This window comes from Anopheles funestus, chromosome 2RL, assembly GCF_943734845.2.
Source record: "Anopheles funestus chromosome 2RL, idAnoFuneDA-416_04, whole genome shotgun sequence".
Taxonomy (NCBI): Eukaryota; Metazoa; Arthropoda; class Insecta; order Diptera; family Culicidae; genus Anopheles; species Anopheles funestus.
The window spans coordinates 23853967-23869115 of record NC_064598.1 but is presented as its reverse complement, the minus strand read 5'-3'; the positions used below and the strand labels follow the sequence as shown (position 1 = coordinate 23869115).

Genomic DNA, 15149 nt, shown 5'->3' with positions numbered 1-15149 from the left:
CAAACCACTCCACGAGTGGCTAACCGCACACACGTCGTTGCCCATCAACGTCATCGTCAGAAGCAACAGTCGTGATGGGTCTGACCCTGGTCGCCTCCTACGGTTTTGTCCGATATGGGTTATCTCGGCCAAACTCTCCAGTTCGTTCTGATGCTACACATTGCCCACTGTTGGTGAATGAAAATAAATAAATAGTGAGAAAATACTTGAACATACGCCCTCTGTCATAAAGCGAGTGAAGAATGGTCTGTTCCGGCGATTCGACTGTGCTATCTGGTGGACCTGTGGAACAAACATCCTTGTATCCCTTTTTGGGGGAGGAAGTGTGACATCAGTTCGATGAAGCGATTAATGATTTGGCCAACGTGACAGGTCGCCATCGTTTAATCTTCGTCTGTCACATTCGGGTGTTCCGATCGATAGACGCCCGTCCAGTAATGAAACGAATGTAGCAAAAACGGTGTCCGAGTTGTTAAGTTGAGTTGTTTATGTAAGAATAACATATAATATTGAATTCTCGTTGTCACTCTCGCTAACACGCCTTTTTGGGGAGTTGCTTTCCCTTGAATATGGTGCGAAGTACTCGTTCTAGCAGTGTCATTCGGCTATTGCTCTGATCGCTTGATTTACATGCATTTTCTCGATGGAGCTAAAACTGGTAAAAGTTCAACGCTCCAAAACTAGCTCCGATGGGTAGTGACATTTGAATTCATAAATTATCCACTATCCGATTCCTTCGAACGCACCCCAGAGGGTGATGTTTTTGGAGGAGTTTTTTTCATGCATTAACGGCTGGGAATGAAGTATATCCATTCCCAGACAAACCAATTAATCATTGTGTGCAGCCTACGGGAACGTTTCAGCGAAAGGGAAGATGCAGTGGGCCCTGAAGGACAGGTGCGTTCGACGAAAAAACACCAGGAAAAAAGTTGGTAGAACGATGAAACATTGTATGGGTGGGCAGGAGAATTGATGAGATTGCTGCTGGTGCATGTGGTGCATAACCCGTCGTCTGATCGATCTCGGTTCGGTTAGCATCCTCCAAAAGATGGTTTCTGGAGAAGACTGGAAGACAATGGTATGCTATATAACACGTTCTAGTCGATACGACACGGTGACTTAAGTCATACTCCAGCAAAAGCACTATACGCACGTGCCGCTCCAGTTAGACGAGACACGATATAAGGCGAACAGCAGATAACCGTACCCATCTGCGGCAAACAAAGCGAATGTGTTACACAAACAAATACGTCAGTCTTTTTCCATTTCGACATAACACGGTTTGAGGAAGTGAACAAGTGATAGTAGCTGCGCTGCATGTGAGATAAGAAGGCGCACCCGAAAAAAAAAAACAACAACACCCCGAAACCTCTATCTAAAGAGCAGAGAGTCTTCCATTACAATGCCTTCGATTCGACATCCCACCTTTAGGGCATTGGCTGCAACTGTGCCCATTTTGGCATGCGCTGGGAAATGGTGCCTTGCAATTTTCACTTTTCTTCCACGGTGCCTTTCCACTATCTGGGCACGCTTCCATTCACCCAAGCGCCTTCGAACATGCTGATGCTGTAATCGATTTTTTTATTATTAAGTGAACGGATGCCATGTTTCCCTGAGCGTATCATCTTCTCTAGCGTAAGTGTGTGGTGGCTGCGGGGGTTTTGTGGATGGGGAAATGAATGGGGCCCATACGCGGCCCAAGCGCACGATACACATTCGGATGCTTTCACTTGCATGTTGCTGGCAGGGTAGAGATTGGGTCGAGTGAGTTGAAATTATCACAAACCGACCTGTAGGGTTCCCGATAGTGTCGATGAACAGCAGCGCAGTTGTAATAGAAGGGGGCGAGAAAAATCTCAAATCATAATAACAAAAAAAAGGAGATACATGCATCGATCGGTTTTGCAAATGCGTAACAGCTCGTAATATTAAATGTATTATTTATTACACAACAACAAAACATCTACTGTGTGTGGGAAATGGTATGCTGGTACGGAATGTATCTTTGCATTGCAAACATAATGCCCTGGCCTTGATTATGCCGGTTTGAAGAGATGCCGGACAGAAGAGACCATAAAAACCTTGTGCGATTCTTTGCAAAACACTTTTCGATCAGACAAACGGGCCCAACGGTAAAGGATGTCTAAGATTGGAAGCCAGAGGAAATTCGAAGAGTACGTAGGAAAGGTAAAGGGGAAGCGAACCGCTCGATGATTGAGATTGAATGATTAGCTGTGAGCGTGGTGGAATAGCAATGAGGCAACACACCCAATCTACTGCTGTCCTACTTTTTGTAGCTGTTGGACTCTGGTTTTCTACGATCTGTTCTACGGCCTTCGGGGCCGAGAGATGCCTTGGGACATTGCTTTGGATAAAGTGGAGCAGAGAACTGTAAAGTATTCTGTCGTTGGTGAAGAATTCGGTGGCTGTGGCGGTGTGGTGTCGGCTGGGATGGGTTTTGGTCAATTGCCCGTCCCTCGGCGGGATACGTCGAAATTGGGCGCAAAAGGTATCTGTGTGTGCGCTAGAATGATGAATGAGTTCATAAATACTTCCTCTCTCGCGGCGGACTTGAATGTTTGTGCGCGTCCGTACTCTGATGGCCGCTGAAGGTTAGCCGGGTGGGCAATCTGTTCTGTATCCGCGTTTTTTGTGTGTTTCCATGCCCGATTGGGACGGCGGGTTAGACCTAGTCGAAGGGCAACCGGATAATCGCGCTCATCCAGAATCATCTCACTGATTTACGTACGGAATAGGAATGATAGATTGATGAGTCTGGGAAGTAAAAAAAAGGGTAGCGATGGAACTCCTCTGCCTATCCTCTCAGATGTTTGTGAGGAAGGTGTGGCAATGTTTTTTTTTTTTCGTTTCCACCCAACACTTCACATCGAGGGTGATCTGTTTCGGTGAGTTAACTGAATGAGTTGTACATGCATCCGAACTGTGACACTGCGTCTTCTCCGTGTTTGGTGCTAACGATGTCCGTAATGGTCGTGTTTTTTGACCCGTTTTGACAGATTCGCTAAAGTGGTTACGCCGCACGAATTTCCTTGTTGTCTTCCTCCTGCCAACAAGGGCTGGGCCAGGCCGGCAGTACCACGCTGGGTGTTTGTGGCAGGGAATTCCGTACGGAAATGAACTTCAGCTTGCAGGATGAATAAATTATTCATCAACAACTGCGCCCCTGCCGCTGCTTGTGCTCAGTTCGGCGCCCTGTCTCTGTGCAAAACGCTTCACGGGACCGTAGCAGCAGTTTGTCTCTCCGGTGCGGGTAAATTGTAAACTTAACTTTCCGATTGTTCTGCCATGACCTTGCGCTTGCATACTGTGGAAGGTTTTTATCTGAAAAGACCTGATTTATGGAGGGTTTTTTTTGCTGTTGTTGGGTTTCGTCTCTCGAGGCATTTCGATTTTGTAGTAGGACCATTATTGTGAAGATGTAAGCGCTATTTATGCATCATTGGGATATAGAGAGAAGATGGGAAATAACTCAGCTTAAAGTCATTATAGCACAAAATGTAAAACTGTGGTATTGTCACAGCATTCTTTTAAAACATTGTATATTTTTCAACAATTTCGCCACCCCCGACTGTACTTAGGTAGGTAATACTTCTTAGTTCGATTGGCCTAGCAAAACGAGGCATTACAATGTCTTTTGGAAGGGCATTTTTTATGATGCGTTTTGTGTTTATCTGGTGTTCTGCTAAGTGCGCAATAATTACTATCAATCACTCGTTTCCGCATTCAATCACATAGAGACGTGCGCATTAGCATTTTAATATGGAGCAAACGTTGTTGTTTTTTTTGGTTTGCTGACAAATACGAAAAAAGTGTGTTCGTAACAGATCGTCCAGATTTGGTTCTGGTCGCTTGAGAAAGCTACACAAGGCACGTGCCACATAATGGTCCCCAGCATGAAGGTGAGACGCGTTTCGCGTCTAAATCAATTGATAATCGATAAAGATAACCATAAATACGTAGCCGTGTGGTTTGCATGCATAATAACGATTGCGATTACGCTGAAAAATACCGACCAAACCACACAATTTGTATGGTCTTATTCGAAACGACACATTTGATTGATTGACGGACGTGAACAGAAAAATGGTCTATACTTGTATCCATGTGGTGAACCGGGGCGCATGATTATAGGTAGTAATTTGAATTGGGCAGGGTAGAATAACGTCCAATTCCCCATACAAAAGCACCAAGTGGCCACGTACGTTACGTCGCTGCTGCAACGTAAATAGCTCATCATTCACGTACGCAGACGCACAGGAGACCGTGCGTTTTGTTTACATCTCCTTGAGATTTCTTGACTCGCATGATGCTGGGGCATGATTTTCACTGCCGGTGGTGCCGGTTTTTTGAACGCGTCGTGTCAACATTCTTTCAAGCCAAGGACCGCAGAATGTTACCGTTTCTAACTACGTTCGCACACTACGCACCAATGAAACACCGGCAGCTGCACAGGAACACATCGTGCCAGGGTTCCCGTTCGGGGACATTATGAGTTAAAAATATCTCGCCAACGTTAACGCCTCGCGTACGGCACGGAAACAACACCCGGTGCACCGTAAAGCCGGGGTGTTGCTCCTTTTGCATTGGTAAAGATGCAATGTTGCTTTGTTGGTGTAAAGGTTACACGGGTTGAAGGTGGGCACGTTTGGTTCGGGTACGGTTGAAACGGGAAGAATTTTTGGGGCAAGGTCGGGCATAATATAGCGGTGATCTTCACATCCGTCAAACGGGCATTTTTTGGCAGGTTGGTAGTTAGAACCCATGTACCTTGACGGAAACGCAGTAGAGTGCGAACGATAAGTGCACAAATTTTACACTTTGTTGAACATGTTTTTTTTTGGCTCTTCAGTATGGGACAGACACCTTTATCTTATGATTGATTTCAAGGTCTTATACAGTGGCATTAACTCTATCCCTCTATCCATATAACTCTGTCCAAGCTTAGCTGGGATATAAGTCGATAAATGACCGACGTCACATACAAGGTAATAATGGATGGAGTGAATCTCTTAGTGTCTTTTGCTACCACCAAGGATTTCCATTAGGAAGTTGAGCTTGTCTACTCTTCAACCTTGCAGTAGGATCCTCAGTAATTTGAGTCATCAGTAATTCTGGAATGGAAATGTCGAGGATCACTTTTGGATATCAGGATCACTGTTACTGTAGTCCTTGGTCGTTTTCTTCTTTCAGAACATATGATACCAAGTCAAAGCTGGTTCCTCAAATTATAAAACTAAAACAGTCCCATTACTCAAATACGGCTCGGCGACATAGACTCTTGTAAAGCTTTAAAAGATCTCGTAGATATTGGAAGGAAATTGCTATAATGCAGGATATCTACTCCTTGGAGTGGATTCAAAATACGAGTTCGATGACCTGATCTATCGGCAACGGTTCGTTGGTTACGTCATTAGAATGACACCGAACGATCCATTTCGTACAAATTTGTTTAACCATCGGACAGTGGTCTGGTGTAGAAGACCTAAATCTAACTGGAGTGATGGCGTTGATGCATACGCTAGCAATCCCAGAATTCTAAGAAAATAATCCTTCAGAGAGAACACAAGAAGAGAACAAAGAGAACCGACAGATTGAAATGTTTCAGCTAGAGTTGCTTGTAAACTTCTCTAACGTTTGTAGTATAGCGTTGCAATGTAAATAATGTTCCTGTCTGATACGTTTGCTCTGGCACACCTGTTTCTTATTGCGCTCGAAATGTTGCCCTTTCACAATGTTGCCGACCTTAAATGCTATTCTTGTTGGAGGCGTCGTTTATCTTGGCCATGTGTGAAAGTGCAGAAATAAATCGGTACCACAATAAACAACAACCAACCCGGCAAATACCGTGGAGGTTGGGTGCTAAAGGGGTGGGCAGTAAGTGTTTGTCTCGTGACGCTACTACGGCCACCATCGAAATGTGACTTTATTTTCATCTCACGACTCAAATGCTTATTATGTCAACCGTCAAGATAAATCGAACATTTAAACAGTCCATTGCTGTAGGAGATAAATTTACATTATAGAAAAAAAAATCAAACAGAAACAACTCAAACAAACAAACCGCTATTCAAACAAAAGTTAAATTTGTACACTTACTTGTATAAGTAAATACAGACCATCTATAAGAGGAGGATGCGAAAGTAGCATAGCATAAATACACCTTTTGTTTGGCCCCACCAAACAGTAGCTCGTGGCAAGTATTTGGCAAAGGCCAAATAGCATCACACTAATGAACATGTCAATGTATATGTGTGTGTGTATATTGTGGTGTGTGCGAGTGTGGACGAATGTGGTTTCGTGTTTGCGCAATGATTTGGTGTAATTAAGTTTACTGCGGACAATTAATTTGCTTACGTTTCGGAAGCATTGCTTTTGCGTTCAGTCTGACGCCTCAACCGCACAAAACAACATCACTCGGAAACGGTGCCAGATTATTTAAGGATGACAAACACGTCACGGTCGGATGTGGTGAATGGGGATGGTAGCGGCGGCAGTAATTTTAGTGGCTCATTGGTTAATTTGGCAGAAGAGCAGGACGTACGCTTCGTGCACCGGTTACTGACAGGTCGAGACGGACAGGTGTGACTGTAAGAAGGGGGTAAGCTATAGCAACTAATAAGGGTAGACGCGTGTTAGCAAGGGTGAAAGTAGTGGGTTAGTAGAAATAATTGTTCACTAAGCGAGAAACTCTCATCGACCTGGAGGCCTGGTTGCCTTCATACGTAACACAAATTTTGTTTGTTTAGTTTTTTTTTCCTCTACGGATTGTAAGTGCGACGCAGAGGTACTAGAATTCCATACTGCTCAGCTCCAGGATATTGGAATTTGAATGAGTTGTGTGCACGAAACTAAATATTTTAGTTTGATCAATTTGAAGAATCATTTCGTTTGTTTTCTTCAAGAATTAACCTCGAGAAAGGTGTATATAATATTAGCTTTGGAATAAGAATTCCCCAGTTTTTTTGGAGAAACTAGGAAATACTAAGAAATATATGTCGTTAAAAAGCACCAAGACTTATGTGAGAGAGGTAATTTGAGTAATCCGAAACATTCTAAGAAAAGTCCTTAATTTCACTCGAAAATAATTTAAGAATTACTTCCCTTTGTACTGATCAGGATATTAACAATTATATTCAAACTGATAATATCTCTACATTGCGGTGGAAACGCAAATAGCTCATGATGTGTAATTAATATTCAAGCTGCCAGCTGAGCTTGTCAACAATGGTGTGCATTTAATGTAATTTTCTTGCGCCTCGTTCCTGATGCAGCCATGGTGAAGCAATTTACATTATACCACTTCCGCTGGCGGTACCGTGTCGTCCGGTTGCACCAAAGAAATTGTGCGGAGGAAATGTATAATACGAAAAAAAAGGTGTCGTGTGCAACGTTTACCAGCCTTGCGGCCACCGGCTACGTCACGTACCCTTGCTGCAACACTTGACATGGTCCGTCCCGAACAAAGAGCTTACGGACGTGATTTGTTGTGTGTATATGCTTCTTTTTTCCCTTACTGCTAAATGTCCATCGGCAGTGCAGGGACCTGCAGAAGATGCAGAAGGGGCACGCCACGTGAACGTAAACGGGTGGCGATGTTCTAGCTTAAATAGGAAAAAAGGTAGATTTTGGGTGTATCATGTCCATGTTATCAGCAGGTATATAACGATAAACTGATGAGGTAAAGATAAAAGGGATTCGGAACTTTCGGTGACCTTTCGTTGTTGTGCGAATTTGGGAAAAAGTTCGATACAGAACGTGGGTCTGTTAGGGTTCAGTTTCGTAATGCGAAGAAGGTGTGTTCTGTGAGAGTTAATTCACTAAGGACTAAGGAGAACAAGAACATGGCTGGAAACTAGCTGTATCGAAGGTATTACAATTTGTCACGTACACATCTTGTGGTCCAGTTGTACGTTGAATGTTTTTGCCATTAAGGACGAAACACTGGCAGAATTCTGTGGGTAGATAAATGATAATTTCACCTGAAATCCGTCAGGAAACAATAGACAATATTAATCCTTAACCAAAAAAAAAAGCATTAATGAATGATGAACAATTAGTTATCGGCATATTTTATCTACCCCCGTCGGAAAACTGGATTAACGAATAATTTTATCGCTATCTTATCCGTATCACAAATGTCGTCTAAACATACGAATCGTTATTCCAACACGATATCACCAACCGAACACAGATGCACACATGACGGTGACACAGTGTGTCCGTGTGGTGTTGGGTATTGTTTGTCTAGGTGCTCATAAATTATGCACTAAATCGACTTTCATTTCGTCGATTGGCCATTAGACACACGAAACGGTGCGACGAGAGCACAAAGGGACACACAGCACAGAGTGAATGTGTCACGATTCCCATCCGTCACGAAACGGGCCATAGCTTCACGTGACGAAGGGACATTTTTGTTCGGTAAAATCGAGCACACCGTATCCTTTTCGTCATTTCCACCATGAACCTAGACGGTGGTGATTTATCCTGCAGGATTCGTTTTTTTTATAGCTAGGCATGGTTATGAAACACTTAATGAACAACGACAAATAGTGGCGTTTATGATTGTTTGGAATTTCGTTTATAATATTTTATTGTATTTTTTTTTTTTTGAAATTCTATGAGTGTTACTAAATGAGTTCTTTTTTCATTTTTCTTTTGCAGATTATGCTCGTTAAAAATTACCCGCCTGTCCCTGCTCACTCCCCTGCCGGCCGATCTGACGTCACTGTCACTGGCGGTTCGGATGCAAAGCTCAAAGCGAACACTCCGGTCACACGAAATACCCGTGCCACAGTCATTGAGTAGCGGATACAACAGCAGCATAGGGAGTGGAACAATCGGCAGCGGCGGTATCGGTGGCGGTGGATCAGCCGGTGGTGGTTCTCTCGCCAGTGTTGGACAACTAAATTCACCGCCACTGCTGGAAACGGAGCTAGATCTGCATTTCAGCTTACAGTATCCCCATTTCATTAAGCGCGACGGTAACCGATTGCTGATATTACTGCAACGCCGCAAAAAGTACAAAACACGAACCATACTCGGTTACAAAACGCTCGCCGAAGGTGTGATCCGGATGGATGCAGTGCTGCAGAAGTCGATGGACATGACGGTGGAGCTGAACGGATCGGGTAAGGCGGGCCGTGCCGGTTTGACGATAGCAACGCTGCGCGCCACCCAGGTCACATCGATCCCGGTCGATCAGGATAACAAGAACAACAATAGCCTGCTGGTGACGGATCGTGTGAACGAGTATTCGGACGAAGACGAGGAGCAAGAGTTTAGCTCGGGCGATGAGAATGATGAGGGGCTGTCGGGATACGCGGCCAAGCGCAACTATGCCGGTAAGCGCGATTCGTACAAAAAGTTCGAATCGGGCGAGCAGGACGGTGAACAGGAGGATGGTAACATGATGCCCTCGAACCAGGCCGATAGCGATAGTGATTTTGACAACATGGGGAAAGAAAAATCACGAGGGAAAATGAGTCGGGTAAGTTAAAAACATCCATCGAGCCACAGTGTCGATGCGCAAAGGGTATTGGTTGTAAAATAATGTTTTTGTTGTTGTGCCTTTTTAGCAACGAAACTTCAAACAACGCATCATTTCACTGCTCAAACGCTTCAAGGTACCGGAAGAGCTGGAAGGTGATGTGCGGGAACGTGGCCCGGCACTGCGCGGCAAGCGCGATCTGGACGCATTGTTTCAGGAGCTGGAATCACTTTCGTGCGGCGAAGGTGACGACTCCGGGCAGGACATGGATAGTCTTTCCATCGGCTCAACGCCGAAGCCATCGTTGAGGCCATTCTTTGAGAACTCGGGCAAACCGGTCCTCACGCAGCAGCATTCCTCGATACAGCTAAGCTCGATGCAGAAGGGTAGTGGTAACAAAGGTAAACGAATCCTGCCACTGCTGTGTTCGCCGCACACTCTGGTACCGGTTAGCTGGTGGCCGATTTTGTTGTGCGTTTTGAAGCAAAAAGATGTTTTTTATTGCGCATTTTCATCCGATTCCCATCCGTTTTAGTTTACTGTTGTTTTGCTGCTATTAATGATTTTGGTTCTTTCGCTTACAAGCAACATCATGATTCGCGTGGTGTGTTCTTGTTAGACTTAGTCGCATCCTGGGCTAAATATCGCTTGTATTTGCTGCCATAATTTGCTTCATACTTAAACTAGTACCAATCTATTATTGCTAGCTGACGGATCGGACAGTAATGATCATTTTAGTGATACTTTTCATATCAATTTTTTCCTTTTCACGCAAACATTTTACTGCTTCCTTTAAAAGTTTTATGTAGAAAGGGTATTTATTTGTTGTTTATTTTGATGTAGCTACACCCTTTCGCTATTGTCGTACATTTAACTTTGATTTCTGCGCTCAGAATCTATTCTAAACTGATATTTTAGATTAGAATATTGTGTTCTCATGTCCATAGCCATATCCTGAAATGGATTTCAATTAATTTAAACTCCATTACTGCTGCAACATGACGTGTTTATTGCATGGCTTATGTGTTTCTTACGGTTTGTGTCATTTTTGTTTTTGTTGTGTGTTTCGTTTCATCAATCCATCTCGCGCAACCCCATCTTGTTTGTTCGAAATATACCCGGTTAAGATAAGGTGGTTTCGGTGTTGGCCAAATATGCTTACTAGCCGTTTAAGTTTGTTCTTTCGATTTGTTTTATTTGTTTTCTTTCATTATCTTTTACGTTCCTTTCAGATTTTATGCCAGAAAAGAAACCCAATTTAGAGAAGCGTGACTCGCTCGCCGAAAAGAAAAGCAATTCAATAACAATTGCCAATAATCTTATTAATAGTATGAACGGCAACAGTATTAATAACAATCAGACTAGCAATTACAGTAACATCCAAGGTTTGTAGCTTTCAACAACAACCAAAAAAAAAAACAATCGTTGTGGTTCACGTACTCTTTCTATCGTCTTTATACACACTCTATTTCTACCCTTCACTGTGCTCTCCTTTACTTCTTTATTCTATTTTACACCCGTTGTGCACAATCACCTCTGTACTTCCGTCAACTTACCGCACCGGGTTTGTTCGTGCGTAGATGCATCCTTACACTGTTACACGGATTGTTCCCAGTCGCGTGAATTATGTTCTTGAGCTAATGCTGCATAAACGTTTCACCATGTATTTGTTTTCTTTCACACACATAGACACACACACACACACTGACAGCAAGTACTTTTTCATGCTCGCAAGGGCAAAGCATCTACTGCATCATTTACCAATTCATGGTTTTCTCGCGGCATAAGTTTAGTGTTGATGTTATGTTATTTCTCTTTTTGTTTGAAGTTAATTAATCGACTACTGCTAATGATAACCTGTGCCTTGATTTGCTCGTTTTAGCTCGAAAACGTTTAAAACCTGCCGTTTATTATGATTATAGGTTTTGTACTCTTTTTGTCACATTTTCTTCCTTTCAAATTTTCTTACGCTATAACGATTCGTTCGATATCACTCTCACTGATTTCACGACTTTCTTTTAAAACTTCAATTGTAGCATTTAAAAAATTTCCTTCGTCAATCTGTACATAAGGCGAGACACTATCGAATGGCTAACAATTGGGTGTTTCATATTCTTCCCCAGACCGATCCGGGGACTGGAAAAATGATAGTTCCGGCAATGAGGGTGGTGCTGGCAATACGGACCCGGAAGCACTCAGTTCGGATCCGCAGAATACTGGCAGTCCACCGAAGGAGAAGGAAACGGCGGTGGAGAAGAAAAATCGCTTGTTCCGTACCAGCAGCAGCACTCCAAACAGTGCCAAAAAGCAGAAACAAGTGCTCAGCTTCCAGATGGATCAGCACCAGCAGCAGCAGCAACAGCAACATCACCAACAGCAGCAGAAACCTTCGCCGCTAGAAACGTGTCTGTCCCCGACGAATGTTGAGCCGCGGCGATCGTTGCTCGAACAGCTGCAGCGTACATTTACGACGGAAGAATCGTTGCTACCGGAGGTGGTCACCATCGTAGGGCCGCCGGAAGCATGCACCGTATCGCCGACACCGCGCTTAGCTTCGCTCATATCGTCCACGTTTCGGCCTACATTTTTACCCAACAATACCGCTGAGGTGAAAGCAATAACGCAGGCGCTTATGAACAAAATTCAGAAATAGTAAGCTAAGAGACCAATTTCTCAATGTGTATCCGTGGCATAACAGACATGGTTAATATTTGTGTTATTTTTCTCTGCACTTTGCAGCTGTAATTCAACGGCAAAACCACCTACAACTGTGAAAGTAGTTCTAGTCGGAGGCGATTGGTTGCAGGGCGCTGTTTTGCGCCATTATGTAGAATTATTGGGCATTCGGCCACCCGATTGGGTAAATCATATCAGATTTTACATTGTTCCTTTAGGTGAGTGGTCAATGAAAAAAAGGCAAGAACGGAACAGAATATTAATCCATCTCGATCACAATTTACAACGTAGGATCATGCGCTGTCGCTCGTTACATTGGGATGATTGATTCGAGCTACATGAGCATGTTCGGTACGGAGAGTTGGCAGCAGATCTGTGATCGTACGGCCAACCTGGAGAGCGCACAATCGAAGAACGAATCGGCTGAGTTTATAAACCGGATACAGCGCTATCTAATATCGGGTGGACCGTGCACGCAAGTTCCTATTGCCGAAGCGATGGTCAACTACCGTGATGAAGACTCTTGTCAAATATTTGTACCGTTTGTTAGTGTAAGTAGCAAAGATCGTCAAGGGTAGTAGATGTTCAAATGAATGAAAACTTTAACAAAAAATTCGCTCGCTCCATTTACGACCCACAGGACGTTAGAATCGGCTGTTTAGAAGGGCCTCAGGTGTCGCTTGATCTCGATGAATCGTTAACGTACGTTTCGCAAGGCAGTGCCGACAGAATGCTGTCGAGTTCGCCACCCCAGAGCGGTCGCACTTCACCGCCAACATCGCAAACACCGGTCGCGGTTGCCCAGCTGCAGCAAAAAGAGCAACAGCAGCAGCAAGCATCATCCTCTTCCTCCCAGATGCAGGAATCGCTAGAGCTGCAGGTTGACTATTGGCCGCTGGCTCGGCCAAACTTTGATCCGAAGGAAAAACCGCCTGGCAAGGGCCAGGATCCGTCGGGGAAAAACAGTATTAAGAGCACCTTCCGGCATCTGCAGGTATGAGCAGCGTTTGTCGAATGGTTGATTGGAATATTTTATTAATGGTGCTTCAATGATTTTACTTTTCGGTTGTCTGTTGTGGCAGGTTTGGCGACTTCCGCAAGCTCCTAGCTTTGGAGAGTTTACAAATGGCTTAACACTGAGTTTTGCTACCAAGGAGAAAAAACAGAAAAGTATGTGTTTTGTGTATCTCCCAGGCTAAATTTAAGAAACTCATATCTATCTAATCTGTGCATCGTTTTTCTTTTCTGCAGTAATGAGATTGGGTAAGAAGAAGGAAAAAGATCGAGATGCTGAGAAGGAACAATGTGTGGAAGGAGTCGCCCGTTTAATTTGTTCGCCGAAACAATCGCATCCAGTTCCGTTGCGAGGTACATTGCTTTGTTTTGCGCTTGTTAGTGGTTATCGGTTACTAACTTTCCCTTTCTTTGTCTTTCCTTGAAATCCCAATCGTTACCAGTGTACATCGACGGTACGGAGTGGACGGGTGTGAAATTTTTCCAACTATCTTCCCAGTGGCAGACGCACATTAAGAACTTCCCGATAGCGCTGGTCGGTGCACCGTTGGCTCCGGCCGAAATGCTAACCTAGTCAGTTTCATCCTCCGTTTTGACGGAGCTAATACCCACTCCAACATCACCAGCGACACCATCACCAGCGTTTTTAGGCTCCTCAACTTCCACCCATTCGACCCGCACCGGTATCATCACTTTCGGACCACTGCTGCCAATGGGTTGTAACGCAACCGTCTCTAAACTGCCACCCTTACCGCGTTCCGCTGGTTGTGAACCGCCAGTGAATACGTCGTTCCCGTCAACAACACCCGGTACCGGTCATGGTCACACCAGCGGCAGTACTGCGGGTGCATCGCGTCTTTTACGGCCACGCAGCTGGGCAGCGGTCAGTCGGTCGCGTGGTGATTAAATGGGTTAGCGTGTCCCATATCCAGCAGGTTGTGTGTGACGCATTGTGGAGATTGTGTATACTATAGTAGTAGCTAACTGTTTGTATTTCTTGCGTTAAGATTTCTTTCGTAATGTTCGCTTTTGGTGTGGACGGTGTGCACTTTTCGTTTGCCTCCAGTTGTGTCAGTATTGCAAACGAGATCGAGTGTATACCATACCATTAGACGGTACTGCGCCGCTCCACGGTTCCTCATTCCAAATTGAAATGAGTGCAAATTTTCCGTGGATAAATATGTGTTTTTAATTTGCTTGCATAGCCTGTTTGATTTTGTGATAAAAAAATAATTTGAGTGAGACAAAACATTTCACACAACTACTATTACTACTCATACGGCGCATATCATTATGGTGTCGCATTAGATTGCGTGCGCGAGCGATCCCTTTACTGTATGCGTGCTGTTGGTTATGCTTCAGCAGAAAGTAAGCAGAGTTAAAACTAGTCTTTACAGCAAAATCAGCAAAAATAAGAATCGTTAACGATTAATCGAATGCGTGATGTCAAATTTCGCACAACAGAAAGCTTTTGAGACAACGCGTTTGCATTTACCGTCAAGAATCCTTCTATCCTTTGGAAGCTTTTGAGCCTATGTGTTGTGGAGTGGACGGAAAAGATGACGGTAGTCTGCAGTTGGATGAATTACACCTTCAGCAAGACTGTCTGAATTGTGTCCCGTTTCACCACCACACGAAGTGTGTATTGTATAAAAAGAAAACAATGAAATGTTTTGTTTCACATCCATCGCTACTGAGGCGCAAATAAAGGTAAACCACAATTGTAGAAATAGTTGACAGGTGTCGACATGATTGGAATTATTTATTTTTAACGATACGTCTGTAAATCTATAAAACTTTACCCCGCTGGGGAAATCACATCCAGCGGCAATCCATTCACTCAACCGTTCCCAGTTTAAAGGGGAAACATTAGGCCGAATTTTTAGATAACCATTTAGAGACTGCTTGACTTTGTCGTAGGGAATTTAGAACGTAATGGCGTAATGTG

The 15149-nt window shown here is 44.0% G+C and overlaps 1 protein-coding gene across 4 annotated transcripts in view; it reads left to right on the top strand.

Annotated features, from left to right (window-relative positions):
- The window catches only part of LOC125761399 (phosphofurin acidic cluster sorting protein 2), a 34429-nt gene extending 19496 nt beyond the window's left edge, over positions 1-14933 (top strand). For 3 of the 4 annotated variants that reach the window (XM_049422487.1, XM_049422488.1, XM_049422489.1), the window contains exons 3-12: positions 8686-9511; positions 9600-9912; positions 10744-10896; positions 11635-12163; positions 12251-12405; positions 12479-12738; positions 12828-13181; positions 13270-13357; positions 13439-13555; positions 13645-14933. In XM_049422487.1, coding sequence (XP_049278444.1) covers positions 8686-9511; positions 9600-9912; positions 10744-10896; positions 11635-12163; positions 12251-12405; positions 12479-12738; positions 12828-13181; positions 13270-13357; positions 13439-13555; positions 13645-13775 — 2926 coding nt within the window. In that variant the 3' untranslated portion in view covers positions 13776-14933. The remainder of the gene's footprint in view (positions 1-8685; positions 9512-9599; positions 9913-10743; positions 10897-11634; positions 12164-12250; positions 12406-12478; positions 12739-12827; positions 13182-13269; positions 13358-13438; positions 13556-13644) is intronic. The other variant, XM_049422490.1, reaches the window with a different exon arrangement.
- The last annotated feature ends 216 nt before the right edge of the window (positions 14934-15149 follow it).